The following is a 19,771-nucleotide window of genomic DNA, read 5'->3' as shown; positions in this document are numbered from 1 at the left end:
TACTGTTACAGACCCAAGTCTTTCACGTTTTCCGGTTAGATGCAACAAAGGCAATGTTTATACAATTTGAAAGAAATTGGGTTTTTTCTGTTTTTAAAAATAATTTTCTGTACTCTGTGATATCGTCGAAGACCGCCATATTATAAAACGCATTAAATGCCTAAGGAATTTGGGGAATTTTCATATATTAGTCAGTGCTTTCCCATTTCAGCACACACACATCACATCTGAGTCTTTCTATTTTTAATCACCCACAACATAAAATGTCATTTGTCAAGAAACCACCCACTCAAAATCACACTGCGACTGATGGGATTGAATGCATGCAGGCGCTGTTTCATAGTTACTAAGGCAGCATTGTTGTCATTTAGACACTAGGTGTCGCTCCCGGTTTATTAAAAATGACAAGGGTGCCTGAATACCAGGGGTTTTTGGATCAACGTCAAGTATTTGCTCGGTTTGTTGTTTGCCTGGGAGCAGTGTTAAATCGATAGCTTAGTGTCACTATAAACGGCCCCATTAAGCATATTCTGTTTGGGAGAGTTTTTCCCCCCAAATGCTAATAGTAAAGAGTCTGTTGCCTGCGGGCATCAGTAATTACAGCCCAAGAAAGCCGCGTCCAGCCAGCTGCATGGTTTGAGCAATGTAGTGCGGCGAGTTTGTGCTGCCTGCCTGAGAGAATCCATCACAGAAACAAACCGCCCCCTCCCACTCACGGTGCCCCCGCTTCAGATGCAACTCAAAATACATAAAGCCTCCATGTTGCACAGGGAATGTAGGGCCAGCACATATGAACCGACTGCCTAAAAGTGTCTGGTAACTTTAACGCCGAACAACCTGCGGTCGTTGCATTTTTTTGAACTAGAACAACCATCTGGGCTTCCAAGTATTTTCAGCGGTGCTCCAGACACGGCCTCGCATTTTGGATAATCGAAGGTTTGCGGCTAACTCGCTAACCTAAGCTACTTGCTAACTTCAGTTAGTTAGCAATTTCAGCGTCTTTTCTATTTATTTGTTTTTTATAGTCACGCACGCTCCTCGTGTTGCCCACAAACATAGTTGTTTGTAGCGATGGTAGTTTTCGGAAAGCCATAAATGACAGACATTATCTGGCTTCCATTCACCACTGTGCTAGCTGGCTGGCTACCACCGCTGCCACAACCCCTTCGCCTCGGACGCTTTCCTGGCTTCGTGGGCTAGCTGGTTACCTTCATCTTAAACAGCTAGCTAACAGTAGCTAGCAAAGGAAGCAAGCGCGCTTGTACTATTGACATTGTGGGAACTAAAACAGGAATAACCAATCGTCTAAATGGACCACATGTCCATAATAACCCAAGTTTCTAACCCCAAGGAGGAGGAAATAATATCATTTAACCAGGAAAAAGGTAAGGAAAAAGTCAATTTACGGTACATAACTAATGCTAGCTGGCTGACTACTTTTCTCTGTTGACGTTAGCTTTTATTCGCACTTGCTAGCTGTTGTAGTTGTTAAAGACCTCAGTTGCCTTTGTGTGAAAAGATGGAAACACGTCTTTTGTTGAAAAAGAAAAAAAACTCAACTACGCAACAAGTTTGTCAGTGGGGCCTTGCCCGGGTAAGTTCTCCAACTAGGATAACGTTTGTTCATTGCGTTTTCAAAATGAAAAGCGCTCCAGCGCGTTTTTTTCCCTTTTAACATTAACGAAAATTCACTGTCTGCATCAAATTAACGCATATTTTGTAAAAGTATTTGCAATAATACATCTGGAAAGTACACTTCTCTTTATGCGTTTGGACTATATAACGGGACCATATGATCTGACAGCTCTGACAGTTGATTCATGTATGGATCGAGTTCTCGGTGGTTTGGATTGAGATTGGCAAGAAGTTCCTAAGGACGAAGCTAATACGCGGACTAAAGAGAACTGTGCTACTGGTGTTGTGTATCGATTCAGTTTTACTTCATGCACATAGCAAAGCTATCTGTGCAGCTTATGGGAAACTTATTCGGTTTGTCTGAGATGTAAACAGTGAAACTGTTTTATCCGCGCTTATTGTTTCTTGTGAGGTTTGTGTGTTATGCAGTGAAATTAACCTCCAGTTTTAGGTCTTTTCCTATATGTATCACTTCTAAACAATATTCTGTCCTCTGTAATAGATGGGTTTGTTTTTTTGGGTTTTTTTAAGTGCTGCTTAAACGTGAATGACTTCTCCACAAGCCCATAGCTCCTAATATCCAGTGATTCTCATTCCTGGCGCCCTTTGACACTTTACCTATGCACCGGGTCACCCTGGTGCATAGGGTGTGTATCAATATCACATCTCAAACTTCTCTTCTCAGACCATCAGTAATGTGAGAACTTGAGTCTTTGAAGCACAACAATGCATTTGCCTGTAAGCTATAAAAGTGACCCAGAGTAACTGCTGTGGATTCTGTGTCACTTGAATATACGTGGGTTGTCTTGGGAGGTTATTCTTGCATGTGTGCTGGAGTTTAACACTTAAGGTGGAGTTATATGGCAATTAAACTAATCATATGCCACTACGGTGATATAACAGTGTTAAGACAGCTTACTAGATCAGTAAGCATATACCATGTTTAGCAAGCCTGTTACAGATAGTTGGTCTGCTTCTGAAGACATGCACTTTACTGCACCCAGGTAGTATTTTAGTATGATTTCAGTGTGTTTGCCAACAGAGGCGGTCGAGTACAAGCATTCACTCTGCTAGAATTCATTGTTTGTGTGTTGGGTTGCTGCATGAAATAATATAAGACTAGGTGCGAGAGTGTGCGTGTAACAAGACACAGTTGAGTTACCGGATGAAATAGAGCAGTGACGTGGATGCTCGCTTCTCACAACAAATAATATAATCATTATAACAATTGTATATGTCTTTGTCCTTTCTCCCCTTTGTTCTTAATCTGGAAAAATGGCAATTCAATTTCAGAATCTGCAAAAAAAAGTCAGATAGGGTGCAGGTGGGTCTTCACAAGATACAGGTGGGGCAAAACAGATGGCAGGACAGAAGGACTGTGCATATAAATTACAACAAACATGTGGTAACAGCACTTGTTTTTTTGTTTTTATTTCAGTCTCTCTTCTTTTTTCTTTCCTAATTAGCAGCCAGTTTTGTGAATAGAATTTTTATATAGAATAGAATATTTTGCCAAACAAAACTGTCCACATTTGGCACTTGGTGGAAGTTTATAATCACATAATTTAAAAAGTCTATAAATATTTAACAGCATTATTTCTATACACATTTTCTAATGTAAATACAAAGTCAGATTGTCATCTATCTATTTGAGATCACCTAACATGTAGCCCATGCGGCCATCTGTCTTAAAGGAATTAAATAGGTAGTCTTCCAATAGCCTGAACAGGCGCCAAACTGTCTGGGCAAAAACTGACCACCTTTGCTCTTAATGTTCCTCTGCTGGCTGTCTTACAACATGTGCCTGCCTCTCACACTGGTTTGGCTCCCAAGCAGCAGCAGCAGCCTATATATAGACCTACAGTCTTGCTGGGAAGGGCACTAACCCCAGAGCCAAGTGTAACTAATTGTAAGATGACAGTGATCATTTTCTGTGTTGTCACAGACATACTTTGAAAGGGAAAAACAAAAACAAAAAAGCTCTTCATTTCCAAACAGAGGCCATCAGAGCAGTGATTTCTGTGGGTCTTTTTCTTGAATTTGAAGAGTCTTGTTGATTTCAACAACTTAAACTTGCCACTCAGCTGAGATTGTTGTAATGAGATCTTATTAATATGTCTGTGAGATGGATGGAGTGTTACACATGATCCATTTACTGTTACGATAAATTCCTTGCTAATAGTGTTGGAAGATTGATTCATATGGGGTGACCTTGACTGAGCCCTCTTCTAGCCTCTTCTGCTATTAAGTTCTGGGGTTTCCTGTCTATATTTGTTTAACCTCATGAACACATTGAATTTAAATAAAAAGAAGGAAGCACTAAATACATTCAAATATGCTACAGATTTAGCTTTAATTAAGTCCTCGATTAGCAAAATAGGATATAAATATTTCCCAAGCATTAAACTTGTCAAGATTAATATTAATAATAGTTTAGAAAAGCACCAAAATATATGTATCTATTGGAAATTACTTATATTTTGTACTATGCATTCAATTTTTAATAAGTTTTGGTTTTTCTGTGGTTACTAATGGAATCAAAATTTAGTGGGAAAATTGCAGGAATACATTTTTTAGTTGTAGTTTAAAATACTGTCTTAATTCTTTTGGTCCCATATAGTTCTCAGCCAGTTTCACATTTTCCAATCCATGGGATTTATAAGCCTACAAGCTTATCAGTTGCCAATGCCAGGATCTTTTTGTTTGCTTTAAAGCGGGCTGCACATTACAAAAGAGTGATAGCAAACTCACGGCAGTGGAGTATCCACATATCCTCACTTAAGCTACTAAAAGTCTTCATTTGGGGAATCTACTAAAAGAAGACCCCTTTCCGCGCTAAGAAAAGTTCAATAAAGGGAGAAAAAAAAGCAACAACAACAAAAAACAGCACAGGACTTGGGTTGGCTATCAATAAAGTCTTAATGGCACTATCAGTTCTGGTCAGAAGTCTGACTATCGGTTCTCTCATGGGTTACTGATCAGTTTTCTGCCTGGCCAAAAAACAGTTCTGCATAGGTTTTCACAGTCAATGCAACAGTTTTATTACTTGTATCTAAAAACAGTCTTAAAAACACAGAAACAGAGCAGAAAAAAGGTATCAGTACTGAAAGAGTTGAAAGGTGTTGTTTAGAAAAACGTCTCTTGCCGTGGAAACTTGGAGATTGCACTGTTTACAGGAGGTGGTGTGGAATTGTTTAGGCTTCTCTTTGACTAATCCTTGGTCAAATCTGTAGACTGTGTCAACAGTCACAAACCCACCCAGGAGTCGGTAGATTTTGTCACATGTGCGCTGGATGGCTGACCTTTTTTCATCACTCAGCTGAGATGCATGTATGGAAGCAAATTACCACATTAGTCAGATCGGACATTAGGCAGTATTTAACCTGCAGCCCACTAGTATAATGTCCATGTGATGTCATATTGTGTCAGTGTGGGGAATAATGCAGTTAATAATTTGGAGCATTCAGTGCGTGGTGCTGTCTCCTGAATGTTGTATACATGCACCCATGCAGCTGTCTCGCTTATACCACACAGTATTTCCAGTACTGTCAATGTGTTTGAAGCGGACTACTGTTATGAAATGACAATTGTGTAAAATATCCACATGGCATTCTCCTGATTCAGTGTGATCTGATGGAAACAGTTTAGGAAACAACAAAAGAATTATCAAGTAGAATGAGAGGTCATGTCCCTTGGTCTGACTCTTACCTGAGCTTAGAGAAAAGTCAAACAACACTGGGAATATTTTTGCTCTTTCCAAAAGGTGTTTGGTTTGTTTTTCTGGAATGTGTTGTGAGTAAAGGTACTTGTGCTTGTGAAGTTCAGCACCTCATTAGTGAACTACAGCTCTGCTTTTATGCCAGGTGAGTGATATATTTGAGACACAGTTGTGCTCTGTGCCTGACTGTGAATTTGCTAAGGGTCTTTGTGCAGGAGTCAGTACCACGGCTGGTTGTAGTGATGAGTCACAGGGAGCTGACAACTGCCTCTCTGTCCCAGTTTTACAGAGCTGAAATGAAAACATAAAGCCCTGTTTAAGCAAAAAAAAAAAAAAAAAAAATTGTGCTGCTGATTATGGCCAGATAAAAACTGAGCTCAGTGTAGCCACTTTGAGTATTTTTAACTTAAGCCTGTAAAACACAGAGAACAATGTGGGCAATGTTGATTCAGAGTAATTTGAAAACTTCTGAAGAAAACATTCTTCATTTTCAAGCTGGTAATTTTCCAAACAAATTTCTAAATGTGTTTGCTGCCTTGGTATTTCGTGGTAGTTACAATGTTGTTTTTGCTGGTTTGGGTCTCTCTGAAACATTGGGTTGTAGCAAGATATCCACATGCTTCGGCTTTCTTAGAAGACACAATAAATCTGTTGTTGTTGTTGTTATTGTTTCTTTTCCTTGTCGATGGCTGCAGATTATAGTCCACTCGACTTGGAAGAGCTTATGGCACTGATAAGATACAACTTAGATACCCAGTAAAACATGCCCTTGCTTGAAAGGCTGTAATTAACATTACTGGAAGACAGTGATAGAGGGAAATGACAGAGAAGCTCGGGAGTGCAGAAAGTGTTTAATGTAGCTGTGACATGCTGTTAGTCAGTCAGCTTCTGATAGCTTTACTGTAAGAGCGAGCTATTAATCTGTTGAAACGCATTATGTGCTTGCTCCACATCCTAACATGTTAAAAGATTGTTGTTGCTTTTGTGGTCTCAAGATCCTCTGATGCACAAAACTGTTTTATAATAAAGCACTAGACAGAGATGGCAAGTTGCAGAAATATTTTGCTCCGAATGTGGGGTTTTTTTTGTTTGTTTTTTTTGTTTAGACATTTACACATTTGTTTGTAGTACAAAGTGCCACAATATCAAGATACCAAAAGACATGACATAATGCTATTCACTCTTCACAGTCTTCAGTTGCAAAGGCATTCTGGTGGGCTGGGCAGGGGGAATGGGTGGAGAGGAATGCAGCCTTGTATAGGCTCTGAGGGGTCTGAGGGCCTCCCACCTCCTTCTCTGCTTCTCTTGTGCATGATCAGGCTGCTTCAGTCACTCACCTGCCAGTTGAAATGTTGGAGGGAATCAAGTCAAGTTTTCAAAATGGTGGTAGCCACAAAAGCAAATACGAAAAAATAAAGGAGAGAGAGAACAAAAGAATGAAGTGTGTACACCCTCCAAGTTGTCACTATTAATAAAAGCTCAGTGTCTCCTTTAGGCCGCGCTTCGTGGTTCAGGAATGAGAGGCGATTTGGAATCGGAGCAGAGCATGCTCTGAACTGTCACTGAGTGTGACTGATGAGGTCACCCGGCCACCTAAGTTATTTTCTGATCAGTGGTTCAGCCAGGGCGAGCGCACAAAACAAAACCTAATGCCATTTAATCAGACTGTAAAGGTCTCCCCTATTGTCATTCAGCATGGCTCACACCACTGTGGCCACTTAGGAAAATTTGTGGCTAACACATGGCCTGTTTTATTAAAACAGGATCTACACCCTGGCATGCAAATATTCAGATGTAAAGGGTGCACAGTTTCATCCTGCTGCGTTTTTATCGTAGAACGTCAGTTTGCATATCCGCTTGTTCATCCTCTATTCTTCCACCCTCTTCCTGTTATTTTTGCCAGCGTCCCAGTCAAACAGCAGCCTAAAGAAGCAGAGGAGCCGAGGCATCTTCAGCACGTTTTTCTGCTGCTTCCGCAACTACAATGTGGACTCTCCAGCCACCAACACCAATGCCAGCTCCCCGCCTCCACCAGTTGAGGAGAACGGATCGCCTCCCAAGGTGAGCTGTTCCACCACTAAACTGTTGCTTGTTGTCCTGTTGAGAACTCTAGAAATATCAGTTTGCAAGTCTTTTCCATCTGTTGTAAACTGTCTGTTTTTGTGAGTAGTATTTTCTCTTTGTGCTATCTCTGTCAATGTGTCATTGTTTTTTGGGGGGTTTCTCCTTTGTTTTACTTCCTATCCCTCACCCTGTTTTTGTATGTGTTGTAGTGTGACCAGGTCGAGGTCATCCCTGTCCCTAGTGTATGTATTGCCTTTTTTTTTTCTTTTCCTTTGCATGCAGGGTGAGTGGGCTGGTGGCACATCCTGTCTGTGTGGGCTCCACTGCTCCTCAGAGAGCTCTAGCTCTGCTACCGTACCGCAGTTCACTCTCAGCCGATGGTAGCACTGTCTGGCTGCGTAGAAGGTGTACGTGCACCTTTGGGTTTAATGTCTCAGTGCTTCATCTGCATTAGTGACATTTTGTGGTTTGTATGCTCTCAGAAACACTGTAACACTAACCAGCTAACATTTTTAAGTGCAAACCTGTTTCTGTTAATTGCCTCCGGAGCTTCTACGCAAGGCATTAAACCATTTATTGTGCTACTTATCTATGCAGTTTAGTAATTTTGAGAGTGAGAATTAACATTAGCTCCTAGTCTTTCAGTTTGGCTACTCAGCTACAGACTTAAAGTAATTAATCCTGTCACTCAAGTAGGGCTGTTCGATATAACGATATATCGGATGACGATATAAAAACGTCTATCGTTTCATTTTACGCTATAGTTTGTTTCGTGGTGTCGCAAAATAAACTGTTTACGGCAATATTTTTTTTCATAGTTTTGATGGTCACTGTAGTGGCTATATTAATTTCTTAAAGTTCTCTTTTTCTCTTATATTTAATATAACCACACTACGGATGGACAAGCGCCTGTTTTTATGCGTTGTGGTTAGCAACAACGACGGTAACACGATCGCGTGTCCGCTTGTTTATGTTCCACATAAACCTTTCACAATAAAGCTCAAGATCCTGTTGAGACTTTTCAAAATAAACTGAATCACGTGAAAGAGCAGATTATTTACGGATGAGAAGTAAAAAAAGAGCCGCCAGGTGCTAAAAAAATAAACCTTAGACTTTCCCCGCAGCCAGCTGTGTAATAAATGCTCACAAAGAAAACGGCGGCCGTTACAACTTGTGTCTAAAAATGTATCGTTTCATGCATCGGTTAAAACACTCGACTCCAGCTACATGACGCGCAGCTGGAAACACTTCCCGCAAGTCGAGCTGCCCGAGATTCATAGAATTTACAGAAAATGTTACATTTTTGTGATTTATATCGTTATCGGGACGATAGAATTCTTATATCGGGATATGAGATTTTGGTCATATCGCACAGCCCTACACTCAAGGAAGGACTGAGATGTGATTCGGTGATCTGCGACCCATCCAAGGAAAAGTTGGTGAGAATAACCAACAGTGATTTGATATAATTTCATTCTAAAAGAGCATCCAGTCAATTCCAGCACTGAGCCATAGTTCTCACTTCACTTCACACTAGGGCTGCCACGATTAGTCGACTAGTCACGATTACGTCGACTATCAAAATCGTCGACGACTGATTTAATAGTCGACGCGTCGTTTGAAGCTTTGTAAGATCACAAAAGACGCAGGAATAAGTGGCAGGATTTAAGAGTGTAATAACGGACTGAAACAGAAGATGGCAGCATTGCATGTACAAGGATGTCAGCTACCGTTAAACCCCGAAGAAGAAGAAGAAGAAGCAGCTGTGTCCCAGAATTCATAGCGCGGCCCAGCGCAGTTTCCAACAATGGCGGCAGCTAGTTAGTTTTAATGTTACTCTTATTATTCTTTCTGGGTCACAAAATAAACGTTTAACATATTTTCAGGCGAGAATGTAGCTGTGTAAACCTCAAATATCTGCTCAGTTTATCAGGACACCACATATTTTCAAAAGCGCTCCGACGTTTTCAGAGACGTCTGTTACCCACTAGCTCGTTAGCGAGCCGGGGGCGAGGCTCACTAGAGCCGTGAGAACACCGGACTCCCCGCAAATCGTTTTCAAACCCACCGCTGTCTTTCGCTACTCAGGTTGAATATATATGAGTCACTTAGATAACTTAAAATGTTATTGTTTGGCTTTTTTTTTTTTAGTATTTTATTTGTTCCTGAGTAAATCAGTTTGTCTGAGATTAAAGTTATAGTTTTTACACAGCTGAATAAACGTCAAGCAGACAGCTGATTATCAGAAGTGTGAGATGCTCCAGAATATACTCCAGTGTCCTGTTATATTTTAGATAGCAAGGAGTTTATTAAACTCCACCGAAACAATCTGAAAACTTCATTAAAATTTAATAAACTATCATCTTGTCTTTATTTTTAGTTAGCACAGACCTTAAACACTTAAAGCTGTAAGCTAATGATAGTTATATAAGAGCAGATGCTGCTGGTGCAATAAGCTGTAGTTTTACGTCTAATGGATGATGATCTGATTAGTCGACTAATCGCAAAAATAATCGGTGACTAGTCGACTATCAAAATAATCGTTTGTGGCAGCCCTACTTCACACTCTCATATAGTGTACTGGCATTTCCAAACTTAACAGTTAAGTTTGATTGATCCCAGCAAAATTAGGATGGCTTAACAGCAGCAGACAGCTTTATGCATGATACAGATTTGTGAAATCTAACTTGACCTAATAAAGATGTAAAGAGATGAAAGGGTTTTTTGTTTGTTTGTTTTCGCTTGAATTCTGTAGTGTCACTGATCTCAGTTGGTTTTTCAAAAAACTATCTCCTCTAACATGGTTTTGGCTTTTTGTTGGCTTAAACCAGGGGTGCTCAATACGTCGATCGCAAAGGTAGTATTGGTAGATCGCATGGCATTAAAAAAATAGATGCCAGCCTATCATCCATCCCGTCACTTGATTGATACAGGGAAGCCAGTCAGATGACATCAGATTTTTTCTGACGCTTAGGTCGCTGCGCATGCGCAAACAGCGGCGCGAAGTGTAGTAAAACTGACAAGCTAGTCAGCGAGTTAACTCCAATTTTTAGCTCTCGGTTTTTTCTCTTAAACCTGGCCGTCAGCAGCTACTGTCCGGACTATGCATCCCTGGCTGATTCAATTCAGTGCAAGTCATCAGAGTAAACTCAGGTAATGACAAAAAATTTACATAGTTAATTGTGTTGTGAAATATTGGATATTGCGGTTATGCATGTATATACATTGTAGATATAAAGAATCCTCAATATATTTATAAATAAGTATATGTTTTGGATTTTTGTAGTGGGTAGATCATTTTGACTTGGTCATTTTATAAGTAGCTCACATGCGGAAAAAGTGTGAGCACCCCTGGCTTAAACCTTACTTAATGCAAAGTGTACAGCATTCATGTTCTCTCTTTGGCTCTGCCTGTCCTTCTCTCTCATGTACTGCTCTCTGACATTATCTGACTTGTCCTCCCTATAGCCGCCAGCCAAATACCTCCTACCAGAGATGAAAATATCTGACTATGGCAAAAAGTGTGTGGTGATTGACTTGGATGAAACACTTGTCCACAGTTCATTTAAGGTAAGAAGGGGCTAAAACTACTGTTGAAATTCTGCACAGTATGAGCACTTTTACTACCAGGTTTAACTAAAAGCCAATATTAGGTTTGCCTATATTTCTGCAAACCATTGTTTAGTTTATGTCTATACATTGTCATTATTTCCAAAGTTCTGTCATTATTTCCAAAGTTCCGCTAATGATACACAGGAAGTTGAAGCTGTTTGAATCCATGACATCACTGTGTACACAAAAGAACGAGATGAGCAGGTGGCAGAGGATGTGAGCGAGCGTAATATTACAGTACTGACTGTGGCTTATAATGGGTACATGATTGTAACAGGAAAATGCAGACAACCAGGCTGTGTTGGCAACCATCTCCATTCGATAAAACATATTTTTTTGCACTGAAGAATACTTTCTGTGCACTTTCTTCTTTTCTTTTTTTTTTTTTAAATCTTCAAGCTGTCCACTTCTGCCTGAGGTCAAATGCTCTGTCTGCTGTCTTAAATTACTACAGAGGTTAAAGGAGGGCAGTGATGATAAAGGTTGTTGTAGCAAAACATACTTTTTTTTTGCCCTCAGAGATTAGACAGTCTGGAAATTGAGTTTGTGTTAATAGTACGACCTCTGGGGGTCAGTTGGGGTAGTACGACAAAAGTAATTGTATTTTCTTCCCACAGCCTATCAGCAACGCTGATTTCATTGTCCCAGTAGAGATCGATGGTACAGTTCATCAGGTATTGTGGATTTCTTTAAAAACTAATAAATTGTATTGAAGTTTGTCTCTTTAATAGGGGGGATTCCATTTGGTTCTGATGTGAAGATCCTGAAGAAAAGGCTGTTATCCAGTTCAAGTAATCCAGGATAGGCTGTGTGTATCCTGGATGGCCTATTCGTGATTACTTGCACTGGGTGGCAGCCACTGTACGAAGGGGATGTGGGGGGCATCTAAAGTTATGTGACATGGTAAACAGTCTGATCATTTTGAATAATTCCAGAAATGAGTAACAGGAATTATTTTGTAGCCATCCTGAAGCTTTCGCATATATTTTCTTATAAATGACACTGTTCACCTAAAGTGCCCTCAGTACAGATAATGTATCTGTAGTGTTTGACACTCCTGTCACACCACGGTTTGTTTTGTTGTTGTTGTTGTTTTGAAATCTGGGGTCCGTTCTTCGTACCTCGCTTACTACATCCAAAATCAAATCATCGCGCCAACTTTGAGCTCGCTATTCCGGTTCTCCGAACACACCTGTTGTTGACGATTAGTACAGCTGGATGAAGTAATGTGAGATCACTGGGTGGCTTAACAGGGGCTACGCATCGATAGTAGAAACATTGATCGGCAACCCTTTGATTGGTCGGCGAAAATGTCGAAGGAGCGCGCTCAGTATTTTTCGGCAGCAGAGCAAGAACTCTTGATTGAGGGATTTCAGGAGTTTCAGAGTTTAATTAAAACCCAAGGGAACACTGCAAAGGCTGCAAAAGCAAGGAGAGAGGGCTGGCAGAAAGTTGCTGACAAATTAAACTCGGAAGTAATTAAATAATAATAATAATAATAATAATAATGGATTGGATTTATATAGCGCTTTTCAAGGCACCCAAAGCGCTTTACAATACCACTATTCATTCACTCTCACATTCACACACTGGTGGAGGCAGCTAAGGTTGTAGCCACAGCTGCCCTGGGGCAGACTGACAGAAGCGAGGCTGCCATATCGCGCCATCGGCCCCTCTGGCCAACACCAGTAGGCGGTAGGGTAAATTTATTATATTATATTACATTATATCATATTATATTATATTACATTATATCCTCTTTCACATTAGAGCCACAACAGGGCCCACTAGAACATGGGAACAAGTAAAAGTGAAATATAATATTCTACAGAATGGTAATATTTATCACTTGTATTGCTTTTAGTCTCTTGAAAAGAGTCCCTGAAATAATCTGTTTGTTTATAACAGCAACCAAGAAAAGGGCAGAGCAACAAAAGACAGGTGGTGGTCCTGCACCCCCTCGTCAACAAGTTGGTTAAGTAAATAATACCCTCACGGGAAAATCGATATCTCTCAATGAGCACACTGTCGCGCTGAGCTAAAGGATCCTGTCTGTCCCGCAATATACGCTGAATTCTGAAAACTCTCCTTATCAGTCTTGCACCTTCCGCAATGGGTGGCTCGCGTATACGGACAGGACATGGCTGCGGCAGACTTCCCAAATCCACCTTCGCTTTTATAGCCGTGGTCTCTCATCTTGATTACACGAAGTAATTTACTATTACTACTCTAACATATGAATTACATCTGAAATAATCAAATACATGAAATAGAATGATTAATAGTACATTTCCCTTTTTTTAGGAAATGACCTGTATGTATCTGTATGGAATCAATAAAAGAATCAAATACTGCATTATCTTTAGTTACATTGATAATATTTATTTATGGAAAAACAGTGGTAAAATATCGCTGTTGCTTTTGTATAAATGAAGCGGACATACCTGAGTGGCCGCGATCTAATCCTGTTTACATAAAGTGAGCCTGCTCCCAAGCAGGTTTACGCTTACGGATCTGTTGCTATGACAGCAAGTCCCGGATGAGCTTCAGAGAACCGAACGATCCAAGATCACGCGAAATCGTCAACAATCAAATCCAGCTAACTTACTTAGCGAGGTACGAAGAACGGACCCCTGGTCTTAAAAGCGATGATCTATCTTGCAGGTGTATGTGCTGAAAAGACCACACGTGGATGAGTTTCTTCAAAAGATGGGAGAACTATTTGAATGTGTGCTCTTCACAGCCAGTCTTGCCAAGGTATGTTCAAATGTGGACATTTTTTCTGTTTTGACGTGTGCTTTGGTTACAAGCCAGTGGTACCTGTGGAACTGTGAACATCGTTAATTTTCTGCTTTCTGAATTTTACATCTCCGTTATCATGCTCTGCATCTGTCACTCCATCATGTTAGCCAGTAATGCATGGGTAAGTGTAATGAATGAAGCAAAAGAAACTGTGCTGTGGGAATAATTCCTCTCTAGAAACATATATTCCTTAAAAGCTAGAATGCGCTTTTCTGTGTTATGGCATAGTGGCACCTTCCCTGTTAATCAAGTGCTGTTATGAGGGACACCATGCTTTGCTTCCTTTTGGAAACCTAGTGTAGCGTTTAGCTTTTGTGAGTTGTTTTTGTTTCTAGTTGAAACATGTGATCATAAAGATGTGATGTATATCGTCCCAACATTCACAAGTCATATTAGTCTTATTATATTCCTTGTTTTAAAAACCGTTTGCTTCTCCTCTGTTTGTTTTGCTTGGACAGTATGCAGACCCTGTGGCAGACCTGCTAGACCAGTGGGGCGTGTTTCAAGCGCGGCTCTTCAGAGAATCCTGTGTTTTTCACCGAGGCAACTACGTCAAAGATCTTAGCCGGCTGGGGCGAGAACTCCACAATGTTATCATTGTTGATAATTCACCTGCTTCTTATATTTTCCATCCAGAAAATGCTGTGAGTTCCCAATCCTCCAATATATTTGTTACATTCAGCACTGCATCTGTTAGACTCTGAATTTTTCTTGCTACAAAGTAGCCTTCTGTTGCATGCTGAATATGATGATGGAAAACAACAGAAGTTAGAAAGAGGAGGGAAAAAAGCTGCTCAGCTGCTCTTTGCTGCAGAAGCTGAGTTGCTCTGGGGTTCTTGAAAATATCCCAGCAGTGATCTTTTGGATTTAAATAAGCCTCATACTTGTACAGGACATAGTTTTTTCTTTTTTTTCTCTTTAGAATCTCGTGTAATTTTAGCAGTGTGCTTTGAAACGTCACCTGGCTGGAATAATCCTCTCTTTTGTCAAACATCTGCAGTTAGTATTTTGGTGTAGCCTCAGGCATTCACAGTGCCGCCTATTAAATGTCATTTGTGTCTTTGTCTGTCCAACACCTTTTGCTCTCATGCTGCTTCACATCATCACACTCACACCTCTGGTTTTCACTGTCTCTGGTGATCCTGGCCATTTTTACACCAGATACATTTCACTGAGCCAGACGTGACAGTCTTAAGCCTTTTGGTTTTATTTTCTTCCCGAAGCCCTTCATAGAGTGTGACATTATGCAAAATACCTGTATCTGTAGGTATTTCACTGCCTGTGGCATCATTTTAGGAGGATGGCCTCTGCAGCCTTTCTTCTGATTTCTGCAGCAGCTGTGTTTTGGACTCATGCTGAGTTGGTCACTGATCTTCCACACCATTTTCTAGCTTTGTCTCACCATCACATTTCCCCTGGCTGTGAGGCAGGGCAGACACTAAGAAAGTTCTTGTGCTCATAGATCATTTTATAACAATGTTCATACTTTGTTTTTGTTTTGTTTTTTATTATACAACTTAGTTTTGTGTTTCTGACTTGTGTGTCAGTGATTAGTTTCTGTTTTAAAGTACTTGCTTCTCGTCTTTAAAATAATCATGTTATTGAGCGGTTACATAATTTCTTTGGTTTCTTGTGGTATTTATCAATCAGGATCAGAATAATTTATTAAGAGCACTAGAATTCATTTTCTCCAGTAGTGTACTTTTCCTAATTTGCTTAACGTGTCTGCATTTTTATGCTGTAATTGTCATTCAGCTCTACATCTTAAGGCTAACTTTCAGTGGTTTGTGCCTCTCCTCAGGTCCCAGTTCAGTCCTGGTTTGACGATATGAATGACACAGAACTCCTGGACCTGCTGCCTTTCTTTGAGGGACTCAGCAAAGAAGAAGAGGTTTACGGAGTCCTGCAGAATCTAAGGAGCAGGTAGCAGGACAGCCCACACTACCGCCTGTGCCCACCAGTCTCCTGTATTGATCTCTGTTCCTTTCTACGACCGTATCTCTCAGACTTGGGCAGATCCTGCCTTGGAGTCTCACTGTGGAAAACATCATAACCCTGTCTCTGATCTCATCTCCTGGCGACCGGCTGCCTTCTGAGTGCCATCAGAAAAACAAAAACATTCAAAATCCCAGGAGCACTGTGTCTCACAAAAATAATAAAAACCACACCAGAAAGTATGTAGAGTGTCCTAAGCTGATAATATCGGGGACAAAATACTAAGAGGAACGAACTTTAATCTTTATTTTCAAATCAACCAAGTTTTACTATTTGGTGAAGTGCTTATTTTAAACGCAAGGGAAAAAAAAAAAAAAAAAAACGACAACAAAAACAACTTTTTGTCTGAGACTTCTTTTGTGGTACCACACAAAAGTCTGAAAAGATTTTGTCCTCATATTGTTGCTATGCAGGCAATTTCTGGTAGTAGAAAGGACTGTGATTCTCTTTTCATACTTAATGAAGTGCCTTGTGTGACTGTTGTTTATATGGGGAGATATTTTCTACATGGCATATTTCCAGAGTACTCTGGTCTTTTCACATACAGATATGCTTTAAAGTGGACACACAAATATCTTTATATGAAAGTTTGAATTCACTATTTTGTTTTTTTTGGTCATCAAACGCTGGGCAGTTGTCTCATAGTGTTCTTCTGTTTTCCCAGTAAGCTTGTGCCATTATATAGATGTGACTTTGTTTCTTTCAGCTTTCATTATAAGTAGAAATGGTTGATTTTGTTTTAGGAAACGGAGGATGTATGCAGTTGTGACATTCACGCCCCACCTGCAGCAAGTCCAGTAGTTCTTTGCGCTTGATAATTTCATCTGAAAGCTCGGCTAAAGATGTGCCATTTCCTTGTTTGTTTGTTTGTTTGTTTTTTAATAATTTGCCAAATAAGGAACTTTTCTTTCTTTTCTTTTTTTTTTAAAACAGGCTTCATATCCGTACCAGGGTTGAGCTACAACTGTTAGTCTATTAGTTGTAAGAATAACATGATAGGTTTTATTATTTTGACAAATAGATGTCAAATTTGTTTGTTTTAATATTACAAGATCAGATGGCTAGCTTTTAATCACTTTAAAAAAAAAAAAAAAAAAAAACTTTTGTGTGTGTGCATGCACACAAGTGGTGCAGCTTCACCCTTAGAGGGCAGAACTTCCTCTGAAATTGTACACATTTGCAAAGGTGTTCTTTAGTGTTTTTAAACTGGTCCAGGATCTTACAGCAAATAGGTCGAGTGCCATGTTTTCAGTTTTTCCATGTCATCAGTGTCTTTACAGAATAGGGTTGAGTGTCAGAGTCTGGACAGTGTTTAAATCACACCATTCCCCTGATGTACAGTGGTGGCCTGCCCTTGTCCAGCCCTCGTAATTAAAAAAAAAAAAAAAAAAAAAAATCGAATGGAAATGCCACCTGTGGCGTTTATTTTCCCAGACTCCTTTTTTCCCCTTCCTTTTTTAAACTGCTCTTCACCTCAGTGCCTACATATGAGAGGAGCCCAGCAAACCGAATGCTGCAACATTAGCTTCCATGGCAATAACCGCTTTTATTTTGGAGGGGGAGGGTGGTTTGGGCACTTGGGTTAGAGCACTTGAATAAATTAACCAGTGAGGGTTTGTTAAAGTAAGACCACTGTAACATTCTCTGTCCACATGAGTGGATCCAGAAACCGGACATCCATATAATATTTAGATCTACTTGTTTGTTTTTTGATCTGGTGACATGTAAGTGTTGCAGTGCTGAAACAACTTGAATTTTGATTGGTTTATCTCAGAAACGGTAGCCAAACGTGGTTACCTGTGTCTCTATAGTAAGAAACCCCTGTTGTGGAGCAAAAGGACGCCTTCCAAGCCTGCAGATGGGTGCTCAGTCCGGGCCCATCCAGACAGCCCCCTCCTCCAAAAACAATGTTTGGGTCCAGCTCTAAATGAAACACTACTGGGGCACTGCATCAGGACTGTGAACAACCTCATCATGGCATTAATGCCTTACTGCCTGTGGAGGCACAAAGCAATGTTTCTTCATTATTTCCAAGGTTACACCTCCCTGTTTTAGCATCATCTCTAGTATTTTCTTATGGAGTGCGAAAAGTGATCAGCCATATATGTAGAGCATATTTGGCTCTGGTGGGTTGTGTAACAGTAAAATGGAGGATGTGAAAAGCTCTATGGTGCCATCTAGGGATTGTTTGCCTCCAACAAACCTTTACTGCTTGGTTTGTGGGTCATGGGGTTTATATTTAAGAGACACTAATAATTTCCAACTTTACGCCCCCAGTTAAAAGGCTGCTGCTCCTTCAGACATTTTCATTCTCTTCGCATAAGCATTTGTGTTGCGAGTGTGCAGCTCACGATGGTTTCAGTGCAATGTTTTTGTTTTTAAATAAGGAGCGTTTGGTCTTCTCAACCTCTCAATGATGACCTTTCTCTGAAAATGTTGTTTGTATCATTGTGATATATTTTTCTACCTACATGTTGTCAGTATTTGGGTTTGAAAAGTTGCATATTACCCATTATATCCAGCTTTTTGTTCCTATATCCTTTCAGATCGGTATTTTCCTGCTCTCTTGCCTTTGGTAAGAAAAATAAGTCAGGTCTCGTCCCACCTATCGGGACGATTGTGAGCGTGTGTGTGTGTATGTTCGTTCATGTGTGCTGCCTTTCACTTTTCCTTTTGTCACTTCACTCATAATCACATTCTTCATTTTGTACTAAGTTAACACCAAAGTTCTAAAACACTTGAGTTTATTTTATTTTTTTTTAATCAATTTCCTCACTTTTTTTTCCTACTTTGGCAGCATGTCATTCTGAGCATCACCTTCTCCCCCTTTATTTTCTTTAATAAATGGCTTCATTGAAACAATTTTGTCATGTCTTTTTTTTTTTCTTTTCTTCCTCTGCCCCCTGTCACACATCTGATGTGGTTCATGAATTAAGGCCAAAGATCCTCACTTCAGTCTGGCGTGACTGCGGTTTCCACCATCTCCGATGTACCTCATATGGTATGTTTACTGAAAGTTGAGAATGTCACCGTTTTCTGTCTTTTACAGTCGACCTGATTTATTTTTACCGTTCCTTTCAGACATGTCACAATAAAAGCACATTTTTGGAGGATTGTTGCCTGTCTTCTGTCATCAGACTAACACCATCTGTTTCTGTTTTGTCTTAGTGAGCTGGCAGCGGTGGGTTCATGTTTTCTTATAACAAGCTGAAAGATGGTAACGGCGTGATTAACCTTTGGGCTCTGCTAACCTTGTTTAGGTACTACATGGTTAACTCAGTTTGTTTGGTAGTGTACGGTGGATATTTAGAGCTTTGACTAACAAAACTGCCAGTCTGGCAACAACCAAACGCTCTTGTGAAGCTGATGACGGTGGAAAGGATAGCTGTCTGTTGGAAGAAGTCCTGCGATGCGTTTTTGTACAAACTATTTTTGAGCAACTTTACACAATTAAGATGTAAAATAACTCCTAAAGGTTTTCATTCAACAGGAGCTCTCCGTTTGTGTGCATCGTTGCTGTGACTGTTTACATAGGGTGTATCCAAAGTTCACAAGGTAGTTTCCTTCTAGGGAAAGGCAGATGTGGCTCACTGCAAACTGGTTTCTAGTATTGTTTGCATAAAATTAAATAGTTCATGAAGATGTTTCAGCCGGAGACTGGTATATACAGGTATCGTCGCTGTCACAGAGTCGGGAGATTGGGGAGGTTTATAAGGACTATAATGCTGCATCATTCATTGTGGCTCCACTGGATGAGGACTGTTAAGTCATAGATGAATACAGTGCTTGATGATGATTGTGTTTAACATTTTTATGTGTTCATATTGATTTACAAAAAGAGGCAAAGTCAAGATGTTACATGAGAAATGATCATAATGGATGACTAAAATTACTGATGAAAACAAAGACTATAGCTTTCACATTGGCCTGTGCTTCTCTAAAAGT

General features: G+C 40.1%; 1 protein-coding gene across 3 annotated transcripts; it reads left to right on the top strand.

Annotated features, from left to right (window-relative positions):
* The first annotated feature begins 729 nt into the window (after positions 1-729).
* LOC146613913 (CTD small phosphatase-like protein) lies at positions 730-19,054 on the top strand. Of its 3 annotated transcripts, XM_085377245.1 has the most exons (10): positions 730-1,385; positions 7,257-7,414; positions 7,627-7,659; positions 10,886-10,987; positions 11,647-11,703; positions 13,694-13,786; positions 14,290-14,475; positions 15,633-15,754; positions 18,763-18,827; positions 18,995-19,054. In XM_085377245.1, the coding sequence occupies exons 1-10, from the start codon at positions 1,310-1,312 to the stop codon at positions 19,027-19,029; spliced, it is 927 nt and encodes a 308-aa protein (XP_085233371.1). In that variant the 5' UTR covers positions 730-1,309; the 3' UTR covers positions 19,030-19,054. The 3 variants fall into 3 exon arrangements, with proteins under 3 accessions (XP_085233371.1, XP_085233372.1, XP_085233373.1); XM_085377246.1 differs by lacking the exon at positions 18,995-19,054 and having other exon boundaries at positions 18,763-18,918; XM_085377247.1 differs by lacking the exons at positions 7,627-7,659; positions 18,763-18,827; positions 18,995-19,054 and having other exon boundaries at positions 15,633-18,725.
* The last annotated feature ends 717 nt before the right edge of the window (positions 19,055-19,771 follow it).

The sequence above is a fragment of the Diplotaxodon limnothrissa genome, linkage group LG18 (assembly GCF_057381915.1).
Source record: "Diplotaxodon limnothrissa isolate DT_005_m linkage group LG18, D_limnothrissa_male_GT1.1, whole genome shotgun sequence".
Classification (NCBI taxonomy): domain Eukaryota; kingdom Metazoa; phylum Chordata; class Actinopteri; order Cichliformes; family Cichlidae; genus Diplotaxodon; species Diplotaxodon limnothrissa.
Note: the sequence above shows the minus strand (reverse complement) of the source record. Positions and strands in the feature narration are given on the sequence as shown.

Bases quoted from the DNA above. Each gene is read 5' to 3' on its own strand.
- LOC146613913 (XM_085377245.1), top strand. From the start codon at position 1,310: ATGGACCACATGTCCATAATAACCCAAGTTTCTAACCCCAAGGAGGAG. The intron at 11,704-13,693 runs GTATTGTGGATT...TCTATCTTGCAG, and splicing joins TCGATGGTACAGTTCATCAG to GTGTATGTGCTGAAAAGACC. The intron at 18,828-18,994 runs GTATGTTTACTG...GTTTTGTCTTAG, and splicing joins TCTCCGATGTACCTCATATG to TGAGCTGGCAGCGGTGGGTT.